Genomic DNA, 17072 nt, shown 5'->3' with positions numbered 1-17072 from the left:
TAGCCAAAATGCTACAAATATCAGGCTCAATTTCCATCTCTAGCTTTAGCAGCTCATATAGCGAGTGTAGTTAGCAATTTTATGTTGCCATTCCTTTTTTTATAATCTTAGGTGGAAATTTGGGCATAAAACCAAATTGTCTGAGCAAGCGAAGCAATGAATGCTAGGCTCGATTGCTTTATTTACTTCTAGCTTTAGCAACGAAGGTGGAAAAAGTAGTGAGCCTTTATACGGTGCCATGAGCTAGAGGTAATCTTTGTCATAAATTTGGGCAGCCTACTAAACTGTATAAATAAGCCAAAATGCTAATGTCATGACACGAATGCTAGGCCTATTTTCGAAATTTAGCTAAGGCAACAAGAGCAGTTAACTTTTATACAGTGCTATTCATTTCAGGTGAACTTTGTTGTGTATTTGGGCAGCGAATGCTAGGCTCTTCTATCTTTAGCTCTAGCTTTAATGGCTAAAAAGGTGAGAATAGTTAGCATTTATATGTCGCCATTTCTTTTTGCTAATCTTAGTCATAATTTTGGGCAGCTAACTAAGTTTATAGATGAGCCAAAAAGCTAATGTCATGCCATGAATGCTCGGCTCAATTTCTATCTTTAGATCTAGCACGAGCAGTAACGAGAGTAGTTATTTTTTTGCCATTACTTTTAGGTAATCTTGGGCATACATTTGGGCAGTGAAGGATTTTATACATTTGACTATAAGGGATTTTATATGATTGAATACAAGTTACATTTATTGAATGCAATGAAGATTTTCACTGAGTGGGCTTCAGGTCACGCTGATCCGAATGCAGAATGTTTTGTTTAGTTCTGTTAAATCTGCCCCATGTGGATACGCTGGTCTCTTTTCCATATTTTCCCATCAAGAAACGAGCGTGCGTTGTCAGGAAAATGTAGGTTGTGTTTGGTTAATGGAGTCAGATAATTAATTCGAACAATTTGGCAAACGCTACATTTTATTATATCAAATTCCTAACAGCAGCTAACATAGTTTTCAGGGTGTAAATGCTAGAATCAATTTTTATAGTTAGTTTAAACTTCGGTTGCTAAGATCGCACGAGGAGTTAGCATTTATACAGCGCCATGTCATGCAATAGCCAAATTGCTAAAGTCAATTCCATCTCATACTTTAGCGGCTACAATAGCATTCAAACAGTAAGTATTTTGAGGTAAATGTGGGCAGTTCACAAAATGCTAGGCATTAGCCAAGATGTGAATATCATGCTACCGATGTTAGCCTCAATCTAGCTTTAGCTCTAGCCGCTAAAATAGCGAGAGTAGTTAGCATTGATATGTTGCCATTTCTGTTGGGTCGTATGGATCGTCAATGGATCGCTGAGCTCATGAAGCGCTTACGAATTGTTTGTCAACAACGATCGCTAACGCAATTCCTTGGTGCGGACAAGCTCCTACGCCTACACGCATCTCATTTTATCGCAAGGAAGATAAAACCGCGTACGGTGTTGCTCACAACACTTAAGCGGTGCGAGAATTCTCTCAGGAAGGGATGATGTTGCTTTTTAATCATGCTAGCAAATTTCAGGCCGCCGTTCCGTTGCATCTTTTTCTAATTGCTGCACGCTTTTATTTATTTTTTACTTCCCGGGGAAATAACAAACCAGGCAGCAGAGGAACACACGTGGAAACTCGCTGTGCAATCCAAAAAAGGGGTTTGAAAACGAGAGCCGAATCAAAAAACACAGAGAAACGGGAAATATATTTTAAAAGATGTTAAGAGAGAGAGAGAAAGAAAGAGGGATGGAGAAAAGATGGTAAAGAAAGAGAAGCGAGAGAGAGAGAGGATGAAAAAGAGACTAAGAAAACGTGTGAAAGAGAAATGAGAGAGCGAAAGAAGATTAGAGAAGTGTAAGAAAGAATGAGAGAGTAAGATCAAGCGAATGAAAGAGAAAAAATATATTTTTCTCTTGTGCTTCTCTCTCTATAAATGGTCTACATTTATATAGCGCTTTTGAAGTCAATGAAGACCTCCCAAAGCGCTTTACAATGTGCTTCACACTTACCCATTCACAAAAATTATATATATATATATATATATATATATATATATATATATTATATATATACACATACAGTATACATATACATACTTTTTTGATATACTGTATCTTTTAAAAATTCTAATATTTAAAAAAAAAAACAACAACAACATTCCAGACATTGAGTTTTATTTCCTTAGAAAAATATGGTACATTATAAAACAGCTGGAAATATACACTTTACACAAAACGATTGCATTTATGTTTTTTTTTTTATTCACCCTTTCTTTCGGATTCCCTTCTTCTTTTCCGGATCGCGAAAAAAGCTTTTGCAAAGAGGGACACTCGTCCATGCCTTCATGCCTTGTTAGAAAAATAACACAGAGCTTGTTTTTTTCGCCCCCACAAGTTTTTTTCTCCTCCTTTGAGCTTTCACCCAAGACAGAAGGGAAGAATACTTTGCAAACAGGTACACTTCTTTATTTGTTAGAAAAATACCATAAAGCGTCCGTTATCGTCCGTCCCGCAGAAAGAAAAATACAAATGTTGGAGCTTTTTAAAGAAATCTGGGCCTGGATTTGTCGCAAAGACAAACATAAATGACATTTTCTATTGAGGAAGGAATGCCCTTATATGGTCAAGAGGAAGTTCAAACGTTCAAGCTTCTTATTTTGGCAGGGGAAGGATATTTAACTCATTTACGGCCATTGACAGCTCTAGACGTCCCGGATTCATTTGAACTTGACTGTAATAATATATCATACAGTATATTGCAAAACATATTGAAAAGAAATCAAATAAAAAATAAGATGAAATATAATATTTAAGTTGTATTTTCTCCCTCTGGTTGATGGCAGTAATAAAAAGGAAAATATTGATGTCTTCAAATTTCGTATATAATATATATGTGTATTTTTTTCACGATTAGGATTGTATATATTTGATTTTTCTGGAATTTATTGAAATTATTCAAGCAGAAAAATGCACATTCATGACAATGGAGTTAATTGCAATTGAATTGTAATATAAAAATAAATAAAACAATTTCAATTTGTTTTGAAATGGGGTGATTTTTCATTTTTCTGAATAGTGATATTTTATTTTGCATACAAATATTTAAATTATAGATAAAATATATTTTTTCTCCTCAGGTTAATAAGAGTAAAAATGTAAAAGAAGTAAGTTTTCAAATTTCATATATAATAAATATTTTTTCATTTATTAAGGTTGTATACATTTTTTTTGCAGGAAATTATGAAAATGATTTTTGAATAAAAAATGGTCCATTCATGAAATTGGCACATGAAAGTAGAAAATAAATTTAAAAATCCACCATAATTGAGTGTACATTCATTTGATTTAATTTTTAAAGGTTTCAATTGAGTTCAAATCACAAAAATAAAATTTAAAAAAAAAATATATATTTTTTTCTCTGAGTGACGACAGTAAAAGAAGGAAAAGAATTATCTTTTCAAATTCCACCTTATTATTCTTTTTTTTACTCCGATAAAAAAAATCGGTAAAATGATTCAAGAATAAAAAATGTCCATTAATTACAATTATTTTTGAAAACATGATACCAAATATCATCTATTTATGAAAATGTTTGTCTTTGAGAAGGAATTTTTTTCGTCCTTTTTTCCACGTGTGATGGCAGTGAATGAGTTCTTTTTTGAAGGGACCTTTTTGGGATTTTTTGGACCGGATACGGTATCTAGAACTTTTCTTATCCTTACACATTTAACTCAAAAACTTCCTTCTACGGGCAGGCATCCCTGAAACTGTTATTACCTTATAAGGACAGAAGAGTTTTAATGCCCATATTTGGGTAAAAGGGTTGGCCGACCCGATTCGATTTTTTTAAGGGTAATCGACAGTTGTTTTTGTTTTAAACCGATAGCATTCCTTCCAAGCGCCACGCATACATTCCCTGGTCGTCCACAAAAAACACCAATGTCAAAACAATAAAAAGGGACTCGTTTCAAAATAAAGCATTTTTCCTTAAACCGAGGCAAAAAGGATTTCCATTCCTGGAGTTTCAAACTCTAGATCGATAACACAAGCGTTTAAAAAACTGAATTCTTCACATTCCTCCGTTTCTACACACATTCCTAATGTATCGACACGATAGCGATACCTGAGGCGTGTTCAGGAGAGTGAGCGATTGCTATCGCTAGCTATCGCTAGCTTCTGAACGGCCAATGATTATTGAGCGCTCGCGTGCCCGAGTAATCACGGGAGAAAGACCGCTTACTTTGATTTCCAACATGGCGTCGACAGTGCAGAAGATGGAGGATCTCACCCTGACGAGTGCTGTTGGCGATGTAATATATCGTCTTACATTGCCTGGTAATGTTTGTGAACAATGCAAGACAGGTATGACCCTTCCACTGCGTTTAGGATAACCTTAACTGTGTCAATATGCGAACTGTCGCTCATATCAGCCAACTCGCTCAAAGCAAGCTGTAGAACGAAATCCATTGTACTGTCGTCGGCCATTTTGGATCAGTAAGGCAATCACAGTGAGCGATTACAAAACGTTCAGCAGTGCGCGGCAAGCGATTAACAAGCGACTACATGTCTGATTACTCTCCTGAACACGCCTCTGGTATCGGTATACGCGGATTCGGAAGTGGGCGCAGTACTGCATTTCAAAATAAAAGAAATCAATGAACATTTAATGCTTCATTGTACATTTTCCTCTGCAATTCTAAAATACCATTGAGGTGTAATCCATATTTATTTCTTTATATTTATATTCTATATAAAACTGGCATTACAGTACCTTGCAAAAGTATCCCCCTAAATACGTTTGATCATTTTGCCACATTTTAGCCTTTAACCTTAGAAATAAAACACTGAAGATATTTTTCAAGAGTCAACAATATGTGGGACACAATCGTAAAGTGTGTCCCACATTTTTCAATACTTTCAAATATTGGCCCCTGTTCTCTCAGATCAGCCAACTGACTCCAGAAATTCCTCCATGACTTCTGAATGATCCAATGTTGACCTAAATGACTAAAGATGACAGAGTGCATGAAGTGTCAGTTGAAATACACCTGCTCTGTGATGAGCTCAGAGGGCTGCGAAAATTCAAATCAGCAATGGGATACAAGAAGATTTTTCAACATATACATATCTCTCGGAGCACCGTACGGAAAACGGAGAGTAGATAAAACCACCGCAAACCTACCAAGACCCGGCAGTCCCTCTTAACTTTTGGACCAAACAAGGGGGAAACTAATCAGAGAAGCAACCAGGAGAACCCACGATGCCGTCGGCTGACCTGCAGGCATACACAATCCGCGGATAAGAAAAATATGAGTCGTACTCTGCATAAATAAGCTCTTTATGGAAAAGTGGCAAGTAGAAAGCCTTTTCTGAAACAAAACCATTCAAAGGCCCATTTAGCATTTAAAAGAAGCCACACGGGAGACATAAAAACATGTGGAACAGGGTGCTCTGGGGTCCCATGTGACCGAAATGCAACTTTTTGGGCCGAATGCAAAGCGTTACGTTTGGCGTTAGAGTAACGCCGCACATCAACCTGAAAACCCCATTCCCACTGTCTAACATGGCGGTGGCAGCATCATGCTCTGAGGTTGTTTTTTGTCAGCGTGGACTGGAACGATGGTTAGAGTTGAAGGGAAGATGGAGCCAAACTAGGGGCCATTCTGGCTTAAAATCTGTTGGTGTCTGCAAGAGACCTAAGAAAAGGACGCAGGTTCACCTTCCAACAGGACAACAACCCTAAACAAAAATCAGTATCCGCAACAAACAATGTAAAGGTTTTTTTTATTTCTCAATCCTATGTGGCAATTGTGGAAAGGTGTGAAAAATGTTCACCATCCAAACTTAAGGAATTTGAGTGGTTTTGGAAAGAAGAATGGGAAAATATTTCTATTCCAAGATGTACAAAACCTCTAGAGACCAACCCCAAAAGACTTGTGGCTGTCATTACAGGTAAAAAAAAAGCTTCTACAGAGTATTCACTTAAATGGGGCTGATACTTATTCTTCCATTATTTGTTAACACAATAGAACATGTTGACTACATTTCTTTTCTTTTCACGATGATGTCTCACCCGTTGTTGGTTCTTAGACAATATTTAGAGATTTTTATCTATAATTGTGAAATAGGCCAATCTGTCAAAAAGGTCTTGAGGGCGGGGGGCAATACTTTTGCAAGGCACTCTATATATTCAATATAAATCTGTCATAAGCAGGCACACACGGTCTTATTTCACACAGATAGCGGGACATTCTCATAAAAGGGAGCTGTTGCAATAAGACTTCATTAATGAAGCCGAGTAAAAGTTTAAAGCTAAAAGTCACTTTTAATTTCCCGTCTTTGGAAAGCGTTTACCCTTTCGTGCGTCCGATTTACAATCCCGCTTTTTCATTTCAAAAAGGTCAAACTGCTTCTTTGCTAGCCTCTTTCTACACTTTCAACATTTTTCCCCAGCGTCAAATACAATACATTCCACCCCATTGTCTCTAAAAAATAAACTAATCTATATCATATATATATATATATATATATATATATATATATATATATACATACATACACACAGTATATAGAGTGTTCATAGAAACGTATACTTAAACGATCTGCAGATACTTAACCAAAATATCAAAAAACAAAACAAACATTTAATGGGCTGTCATTTTTCTTCTTTGTCCCTTTCTCTCCTTCTATCTCTCTCAAAATGCTGCGCTAGATTCTTAAAGATAGACATGTACAACAAAGGCCCTGAAAATGTTCTCCTCAACTCTTCAACAAAAATCTGTCCATGATGGAAAGTTGTCAGTTCATGTAACCTTCTGCAGACACAGGAATAAAAAAAGATGGAAATGTTTATGCGGTTTCGCTTAACCTGGAATTTGTTCCAAAAGACAGGCTTTACTTTATCTTCACAGATAGCCTCTCTTCCTGCCGAGTCCTGGCAAAATGGGACATTTTGGGTTTTGGTTCGGTCCCGCAAATTGAGTTTATTGGCTCGGGTCGAGTCGGACTTTAATACCGACGAGCCTGGATCAGGTCGGGCTGGATTTTTTTTTTTCAAGCCCGATCTTGCCTCTGTTTGAGGTGCTCCGAGACACCTCTTATGGCTCAAGAAATAAATAAGAAAAAGACGAGCAAAAAATTCCGTCTTTAGCATTTTCGCTATCATAGCGGCGGCAATCGTAAGGCTAGCCGTAGGGTCCATAGTGGCGGCAGCAGCCACCAGGGGGCGGGAACGGGCCCGGCTCCCGACAGCGAGGAGGCCCCGTCCGAAGTACAGGAGCAGACCTCGTATCCGTTCTGGGCGTGGTCGGGGCCCGGCCCCGCTTTGACCCGGCCCTCGGGGCCCTCGGGGCCCCGGGGGCCTTGCGACCCCGGCGAGTCCGACTGCATGTCCCCGCACATCAGCCAGTCCTTGGAGATGAGGCGGGGGTAGTCCGCCGCCGCCTCCATGTCGCTGTTGGGGACACGCCAGTACTCCTTGCCCTTGAAGAAGTAGGATGAGCCTGCAGGGGGCGATAGAGAAGAGCTGGGTCAGTTTAACAGTTGTTTTTCTTTGAAGAGAGCATTGTTAGCAATGTAAAGGATGTCACTGAAATGCATCGACTCTAAACTAGGGCTGGGTTGAAAATGCACGAGTTATCCTCAATAGGGAGGGTCACGGGGTTGCTGGAGCCCATCCAAGCTATCAATGGGCAGTGGGCAGGGGACACCCTGATTGGTAGCCATCCTGTCGCAGGGGGTCAGAAATCAAATGACCATATTTTCACAGAGATAAGGTGCACCTAAAAGCCACAAATTTGTAAGTTGCCTTAAAATCTGGTGCGCCTTTTATACTGGAAAATACGGTGGACCATACCTACCACTGCAGTTTTTGGTAGAATGTGCCCTCTGATGGTTTGGTTAGTCACATTGGCTATTTTGCTGCTGCCTACAAATTTCCTGAACAATTGCATTTCCATGGCCTGGATTTCTTTTCCAGTTTTGCTGTGAAAGTCCATGTCTCGCAAGCGGAGAGGAAGAGGGAAGTAACCAGCGCTTGCACGTGTCTGCTCTTTGATTTGACTGCTGTGTTCTCGTACCTCCAGATGGTACGAGAACACAGATGGTCTGGCAGGTGTGGCTGTGGTTTAAGCTATCTTGGCCATGATTTCTGGTTCTGACCCCTCTTCTAATATGACGGCTCCAAGATATTTCAATTTGCTGACAGGTTCTAGCTCTCTGTGGTCGATGGTGATGTTTGTGATGATACCTTGGGGATCGTTGGTCATGACTTTTGTTGTTTTCTGTGCTGATTTCTATCCCATACCGGCTTGATGCTTTGTCCAGGCTATTGACCAGATATCAGAGGTCCTGTTTGTCTCCTGCCAATCCAACAATATCATCAGCAAAAATTAGGTTAGTGATGTTGTGTCCCCCAACACTGACTGTGCCCTTCATGTGGCTCCAGTGCTTCGGACATGATCCTCTCCAGGAAGATGTTGAATGAAGAGAGAATGCAGCCTTGTCACAGACTATGGTTCAACAGCACGCTCCAATGGTACCATTGATCAGTACCGCACTATTGGCATACAGTTGTTCAATGGTTCTAGTTTCTGGCCTATGTTGTACTTTCGCATGGTGGTCCATACTCTGACTCTTCAAATACACGTTAAAGGTTTCTCCGGTGTGGTTGAAACTTCTGGCATATGATACGCAGATTAAAAATCTGTCTGTGGTGCTCCTTCCCTTGCTGAAACATGCCTGTTCTTTGGCTAGGATGTTTTCAGCGTATGGTTTCAGTTTGTTTGAGTAGGACTATTAGCATAACTTTACCTGCATGGCTAATGATACTGATGGTTCTATCATTGGAGCATAGTGGAAGGTTTCCTTCCTTCGGTAGCATAATTACTAGCAACTTTGTCCATGCAGATGGCCCCTGTCCTTTTGGCCATATCTTTTTGAAAATCTTTGTCAATATGTCTATAGTTTGCTCACCACCATGTTGTAGAAGTTCCAACGGGTTGTTGTCAATTTTTTCTGTGAGTTAATTGCTGCCTCTAGTTCTTCTGTGAGGATATGGAAGTCGTCACTTGCTCCTGGGCCGGAATTCTTAAGGACCTCAGGTTCTCCCGGTGTCAGGTAGTTATGGAGTTTGTAGCGGTATTCTGTCCATCTATTTATGATCTCTTGTCTTCGGTTAGCTTATTGCCCCCAAGGTATCTCCACAGTCATCACATTCAAATTTACATATCTTGAAGCCATCATATCAAAACAAGGGTGAGAACCAGAAACCATGGCCAAGATAGCTCACTTGCCAGACTTCAACCGATCTGGAGGTACAAGAACATAGAAGTCAAATCAAAGATCAGACTCATGCAAGCGCTGGTTACTTCCATCTTCCTCTATGCATGCGAGACATGGACTCTCCGGCAAACTGGAAAGGAAAATCCAGAACATGGAGATGCCATGCTACAGGAAACTTCTAGGCTTCAGCTACTTAGCCAATATGACAAACCAGATGGCGTATAACACCATCCAAGGGCACTTTTTCCCCTATCAAGGACTCTCTACAAAAACGGCATTGGTCTGGTCACATCGCAAGACCATCAGGAATGGTCGAGATCGTTTTCCAAGGGCGCAGAAGAAGAACTGGGCCCACAATATTAAGGAATCGACTGGTGCCATTTTTTGCCACGCACCAGGAACAGACCAGGGAGCGTCCACAGTGGAGAAGACTGTCCAGAGCTGCCAAGACTGAAAGAACCTGCTCACGGCGATAGACGATCGGGGATAATGGTTTGCAGATGCATGAGTGTTTTTTGTGGACAGCGAAGGAAAAAAAAAGCCTGACAAAATGTTATTGCTAGTACCTGCAGCAATATACAATCAAGAATAATCAACGGCAAAACCAACAACATCAATCCAGGAAAAGAAGAATGTTTCTCCATTTTTTTCTGTCCTGCTCCCCTAGGAAGAAGAAAACCTCTTGCCACTGTCTCATGTGGACAACACAACGATCGCTCGATATTGTTGATGACACGTCGCCTCCATTCCTGCCAAATCCACGTCCTTTCCGCATGTCTTTGCAGCCGGATGGGCGCTACCTGCGCTCCGTCATATTTACTCGTCTTGGCTTTCGAGAATCTTTTGTATGTTTCTTCATCCCCGTCTCTATTCGCCCGTTTATTGACCCCTCTTAAATGTTTTTTTGATGTAGTCGCTGCTGCGAATCGTGTCTACACTAAGTATCAAAGCGCAAATGCTTGAGGCAAAACAATTGAGCGCGCACTCTGACAAAAAGAGCACCACTACCCCCTAATGTCGTGGAGGTGCAATTGCATTTTTTATCTAGGACAATGAATAATGAAATGACAGAGGACAAACTAGTGTAGAATCACTACTCTAATATCATTTTTCATGACACAAAGCTTATTCATTTGGCTACCTGTGCCTTCCAGGATCACTTTTGAGAATAGAATAGAATAGAATATACCTTTTATTGTCATTGTTACAAAATGGGTTGAACATATTGTGACAACGAAAACGGGCGTGGCACTCCAGTTTCACCTATAACAGTGAGGATAAAGGAACAAAGAAGATAAAGGAACAAAGAAGGTGCTTTAACCAGTTTTTTATCACAGAACAGGAACGGAGACGGGACCCAATTGCGTTCGTTTTTCTCAGTTTTTATTAAGAAGGAGAACAGGCTAGCATCCACCATCCGATGATTGTCGGTCAAGGGTGGCAAATAGCCGGAATGCGGAAGTGGCACTTCTGTGTGGAGCGCGGGCAAAGTCGAGAGCGAGAAAAAACAGGTCGATGGCCGGGTCATAGGAGCAAAAACATAAACGGGTCCAGAAAAGAGGTCGGCAACAGGGTAGGATAGAATCAGGAGTCACAAAAGCTTGCCTAGCGTGTAGCGTAGGTTCACAGACGATCCGAAAAATGATGACAGGAAAGCAGGGATTTGAAAAAGAGGAAGCAGCCAATCAGCGTCCGCGGCTGTTGGCACCAATGAAGAAGACTCAGGTGCCCCGCATTAGTAATCATGACAGTTTTTAAAAAATTTTCATGGTCTTGATTAGCTTTTATGATATCGGCTCAAGCGGCCCCTGAGGTCTTCTGGCAGCAGTTGTAGACTGTCCCTAGGCCAAAGACCGACAAAGCGGCATTCAGCCACTTTGGTCCTCAGCAATGGAACGATCTGCTGAAGAACATGGGGTCTAAGGAGACCCTGGATATTTTCAAGAGGAAGCTCGAAAAAGGGCTTTGCGAATAGATTTGATATCCAAATCTGCAAAGTTTCTCCAAGTCAGTAAGCGTTAGCATTTAAGCGTGGGCCGACCTTTGGCATCCGCTTGATGCCATCTATCGATCCGCCGCTACGTTTGATGAGATCAACCTTTGATAAGTCTTCAAAAGTGACAGAAAAACAACTCATTAGCGCCTCCGGCATCTGAAGTCTGGCTCGGGCGCACGTCGGGCCAGGGAAAATGAAAAAGACGTCTGCGGCCGAGGAAGCACAAATCCGACGCTAACGACCGACAACGCCGCTTCGATATTTGAGGGCGAGTGACGTCAGATGGAATTGATAGAATCTTGGCCACTAGAGGGCAGTATGATGCAGGATCATCAGAATGATGCATTTCTCTTATAGAGGATAAAGAATATGCTCCTCTGAGTTTACAGTTTATGCATCCCTTAACTGACTGCGCCGTTTTGGCCACGATCCATTATCTCCTGTCGACGACTGCAGAGAGCAAGGGTTCAAAGAGCACATATGTGTGATACACGGCAGCTCTGTTTTTCCCTTCATTTTCCCAGCCTGAAACAAACAGCATTATCCGTTATCCCAGGTCGACTATTGCTGTTATTAATCACAATAAATGAGGGATTGCAGTACACAAAATTTAGATCATGCAAGTGAGGAATGTTGTCCCTGTGAAGTTTGAAATAGCACCCCCCCCCCGATAAAACCTTTTATAATTGTAATTGAATCGTGTCACAAGCCAGAGACGGAGACAGGACCCAATAGCGTTCGTTTACCTCCGTTTTCTTGAAAAAGAGAGCGGTGCTTGCTTCCACGATCCGATGATCGTCAGACACGGGTAGCGCATGGCAAGAACGCGGAAGTGGCACTTCCGTGTCGAGCGAGGATAGTCGTGGGAGGCAGGAAAGCTGGTCGGTAGGACAGGAGAGCAAGGGCCGTAATCGAGTCCAGAAAAAAAAGGTCGGCAACAAGTATCGGGCGGGAAACAGGGAAAAACGGGTCAATGGCCGGGACGGAAGAGCAGGGCAGGAACGGGTCCAGAAACAGGTCGGCAACAGGTATCAGCCAGGAGAAAACAGAGCAGGAGATTGTCAGAGGGTACGGTGCTTGCCTAGCAAAAGCGTAGGTTCGCTGGACGGTCTGACGGCTTCCTCTTGGAAGCCGGGGGTTTAAAAAGAGTCCATGAACCAATCAGCGCTCAGGGCTGTTGGCGCCAACGGGGCATTCGCGGGTGCCAAGAATCAGCAATCATGACAAATGGTGATGCACCCAAAAATATAACGGTTGTTTCAAAATGAAATCGTTCTCCCAGAATACACTCATGAATGACAATGGAATTGCAAAACCTGCGGAGGAGATTTCCTAGGATGCCAGATCCTCACGTCAACCATTATTGTGCACCTTTGTCGGTTGTTTTGACTACTATGCACTGTTTACTCGACGTCGATCTCACTATCGGCCAATCGTGTTGCTGTTCTCTTATGACTATCTGTTTAACAAAAAAGGGGGCTGAGGGGAGGGCTTCAGAATGGGAAATTCTCTTATCTGCACGGTTCTCTCCCTGGTTCAAAATCCATTGATGTTCTCTCTCCTTATTTCGAGCGTCTACTCAAGTTTAACCGATTGATGGCGCTCACCGTCGGGCCAGGCGAAGGCGTCGTCGAGGCGGGCGGGCAGCCCCTTCCACAGGGCGCTCTCCTTGGGGTATCCCGGGTCCATGCTTCTCAGGTCCTGGTCGTAGCGCCAGTAGCGCTCGTCCTTGAAAAAGTAGGTCTTGCGGTTGTGCGGCCACACGAAGGCCGCGTCCACGCCCTCCGACGGTAAACCCAGCTCGCTGATTGGACGAGGGAAGCCCTCTTCCATCACGTTGTCCTTGAACACCCAGTACCTCGGACCTACGGAAATGAAGACGAGCGTGACTAAAAGCCGACCGATCCGCCGGGAGTTTTCCTGCACCTTTGAAGCTCATCCTAAATACACATATATACATCTATTTATATATGTGTATTTCGTATTTAAACTGAGATAATTCAGTTTGAAGACGGCGCGTCTCGTCTTTGTCATCCTGAGCCCTGAGGTCATCGTTTTTTTTATCTTTCAGGGACATTCTTCTGTCATAATCGGCTCTAAAATCGGGGTCAGAGACAATGTGTCGGCGTCTTTTTCGGAGCTGGCCTCACACGTAGCGTTAACGGTATTCGCCAATTTCAAAGTCTCGTGTCCCTTCAATGATATCACAGCCGTATGGCCAACGAGCCAGCCGGGTCAACTTTGAGACTACATTTTTCCGGTACATTGGATATATGACAAGATATTATCTGCCTAATAAAGAAAAGAAAACATATTTGCATAACTGTGAGAAGGAACACTGCACGTTTTGTGCCTCATTGAAAAAAAAACACCCTCTTCTATTTGGGAATACCTTTAAAAAAGACGATTTTGTGGTCCCCGGGCCGCTCGTGGACGGCGTCCACTCCGTCCACGTTTGCGGGCAGTCCCCGCCAGAATCGGTGGATCTCCGCCGGCCGCAGGGACACCAGGTTCTTCTCTCGGGTCAGGCGCCAAAAGTATTTTCCTAACACCAGAAACAGCCAAAAATATTTAGTCCTTGTGTTTAACGCGCACCCTTAATTTCAAAAAAGGAAAAAAATAAATCGGTGTAAAATATCGTTTCGCTTTCTCCCAGTTCAAACTTTGTGGTTGGATGTAACAGGAATCGAACCCGGATCACAGCCGGTGAGAGCACTAAATTGTATCCGCAGTGGTATAGATGACTTATGAAAAGGCAGTAGATTTCATATCATGATCACACTATTTTTTAGTCACAATGGCAGTTGTCAAATACGTAACAAAATTAATATTCGTCTCTGGTACTGTGATTAAAGACAACGTGATATAGTGAGATACAGCGGTACCTCTACGTAAGACTTGAATTGGTTCTGGGAGTAGCTTTGTAACCTGAAAACGTTGTAAGTCGAGACACATTTTCAATGTAAATGCGCTAATCCGTTCCGATCGACGCAAAACTACCTTCTGATATTTTTTTAAGAAATCATAAAAGAGCCACAGAACATGAAACAAATACGTGTTGAAATGAGACGACGGCACAATAAACATTAAACGAGAGGTACGTCATGTAAAAAATTTGAGGTCAAGGAAATCATCCAAACTTTGCCTGGCGTTTCTTTGAAAACTGATCCAATGATGTCCGTTTTTGCGGGCTTTTGACAATCCGCCAGAAGAGGCAGAGGTAGCGATAGCCAGACTCGTCAACACTTTTTCGGGTGATTTCTTTCCACAAATTCCGAGACTTTGTGGAATTTTGCTATAATGTCTTTCATTTGTGCTGATGGAATGATGACTGCGTTCTCCGGTACGCCATCTCTTCCTCCTCGTCTCTAAACTCGGAACTGTGACAGTGACGCGAAGAGCATGCTAGGGGCACGCAGGTTTGAGGCGATAGCCAATTTGTTTACGTTGAGAAAACTAATAATAATAGCAGCGCGTACTGTACTTTATTTTTGACTTTGTTTCAACTAGAGGCCATATTTTCCCGTTCAGGCACTTCGTAACCCGAAGGCTTCATATGTAAAGACATTCGGAAGTAGAGGTACCACTGTATAACCCGATGTCTTTTTATATGTCATCCCGGTATTCGTGGCCAAACCACCTTGAGACGGCCCCATCTAAGGAAGCTTAGCAGGGTGGGGCCGGGTGAGTACTCGAAGGGGAGACGGCCTGGTAACACCAGGACCTGTAAACAGCTCACTCGGCGCACGCTCCGCTGCGACAGCACCGACTGTACCGAGATGTACAGTCGGTGAAATTGAATTTGCCTGAGGGAAGCCAATGAATTGAATATATTTTCTCATAATACGTAGCGCTAGCAAGGAGCCCCACTCCCACTCAGCTTTGATGCGCATTAGCGCGAGAGTAAACGGGGAACGGCTAAATGCAGCCCGACCTTATTAAAAGCGTTTGGGTGAAGGCGTTCGGTCGGGCCGGCTAATGAAGCGGCCGGACGCGTTCGGCATCGAGCGCATAATACCGGAGCGTGTTGTTTAGCGCCTTCTATTTCGTGTCGTGCGCGCTGCGGGGGCAGGGGGGGCAAGGGGGGGCAGCGCATCGCTTGGCTTCCTATTGATCGTTTCGTCGCACTCCGACCGCTCTCTCGCTTTCAATTTCGCCCGCTCTCTCCTTTCGTCTCTCGTCGGGTTTCGTACCTTTGAAGAAGAAGGCTTCGCCGCGGATTTGGGCCACGGCGTCAAAATGGCCGGCGCACCTGTCCGGGAAATCGGGCGCCATCCTGCAAGAGACGGGGGCGTCGTCATTTTCACAATGTTAGAATTGAATCATGAAAATGTAGCGTTCACCAAATTGTTGGAATGAGTTATCTGACTTCATTAACCAAACACAACCTACATTCAGCCAAAAATGTATGCGCGCTCGTTTCTCGAGAGAGAAATGAACAGGAAAGCCGACATTTCACACACGGGGGCGGATTTATTTTCCTAACAGAAGTGTATTTCATCGGAGACGGCTGAAGAAGTGACGTTTCTCCGTGGGAAGCCTTCTTCTGACGTCCTTTAGCTTTTTTCTTATTGGCCATCTTCTCCCCGCATAATAGTGCTCCTCCCACGGGCGTGCCAAGGAAGCCCCCCGGGCTTCACAATTTCATACACGAGCGCCTCGATGTCTGGCTTCTCAAAACGACGCCGAGCCGTCCTTTTATCAAAATTCCCTGGACAAAATAGGATGCGTTTCATACAGCCTGCCCTGACCTTGTACGTTGAACTAAAGTCCACTCAGTGAAAATCTTCATTGCATTATGAGTCAATCGTACAAAATACTTTATAGTCAAATGTATAAAATCCTTTAACAAGAATTTTAAAAGATAAATAACATTTGAATGGGTGCGTTATCCTATTTGCTATAAGAGAAGGAAAGGGTTGGCCTGAAATTCCGCCCGACTTGTTTATTTTAAATGCTCGCTATACGAGAAAAAAGAAGCAGGATATCCTTTTTGGACTATTTCCTGGATGCCAGAAAGATTGAACACATAGCTTAGGGAGCCTTTTTCCGTATTTTATTAAAGATAGTGCCTAGTCTTATACCGTCTGGGCCGCCCACCCGCACTGTAGCGGCAACTCGGCCTTCTTAAAGTGCCTATTTGAGACTCAATGGACTTAACTGCTTCAAATTGGACAATGTCCGCAAGAGTGCTTGTAGAAGAAGATGCCAAAGGCAGGAAGGTCACAGCAACCTAGCGGGTCAGCTCGATAACTTGATTGAAAGATTCCAAGAATTGATGTTCCTTATGAGAGCACGCTCGGACTCCCTGCAATAATAAAGCGCTTTCAGCGGAGTCTTCTCAAGTACATCAGAGACCGAATCCCCAAAGACCTCGACAGCCTCCTTTTCGGCTACAGGATGAAATATAATGTATATAATATCTAATGAGAATATCATAATTAATTGAAACAAAAGCTGGCAATTCAATGAACATTAAACATAGCTTATAGTAAAGAAAATCACTCTTGGGTTTAAGGTCTTGGATGAGAAATCACAAGTTTGGTTATTCTTGATATACTAAACCTGGTCTTGTCTGTTTATTAACTGTTATTTTGGTTGCAAAATGTAAATTTATGCGCAATGATTTTATATTTAACCCTTAATCTGTTTCAAGTCTCACAGTCATTCAAATTTTAACCACAATTCCAAAAAAGACAAGAAGGTCCATCAAATAAGCAAAGAAAACGCAGTTCTGAGGTTTTCCAATTCAAGGAATCCCAAATCCATGAG

At 42.5% G+C, this 17072-nt stretch overlaps 1 protein-coding gene across 1 annotated transcript in view; it reads right to left on the bottom strand.

The window, feature by feature from the left end:
* Nucleotides 1-7089: 7089 nt before the first annotated feature.
* The window catches only part of mmp17a (matrix metallopeptidase 17a), a 57183-nt gene continuing 47200 nt past the window's right edge, over nt 7090-17072 (bottom strand). Inside the window, exons 7-10 of the mRNA XM_088320170.1 lie at nt 15494-15576; nt 13693-13845; nt 12908-13165; nt 7090-7524 (exon numbers count right to left, since the gene is read on the bottom strand). Coding sequence (XP_088176296.1) covers nt 7184-7524; nt 12908-13165; nt 13693-13845; nt 15494-15576 — 835 coding nt within the window. The 3' untranslated portion in view covers nt 7090-7183. The remainder of the gene's footprint in view (nt 7525-12907; nt 13166-13692; nt 13846-15493; nt 15577-17072) is intronic.

The sequence above is a fragment of the Urocampus carinirostris genome, chromosome 16 (genome assembly GCF_059441175.1).
Source record: "Urocampus carinirostris isolate Australia breed hairy pipefish chromosome 16, RoL_Ucar_1.0, whole genome shotgun sequence".
NCBI classification, from domain to species: Eukaryota; Metazoa; Chordata; class Actinopteri; order Syngnathiformes; family Syngnathidae; genus Urocampus; species Urocampus carinirostris.
The sequence above is the reverse complement of the archived record's forward strand: the minus strand, read 5'-3'. Positions and strand labels throughout refer to the sequence as shown.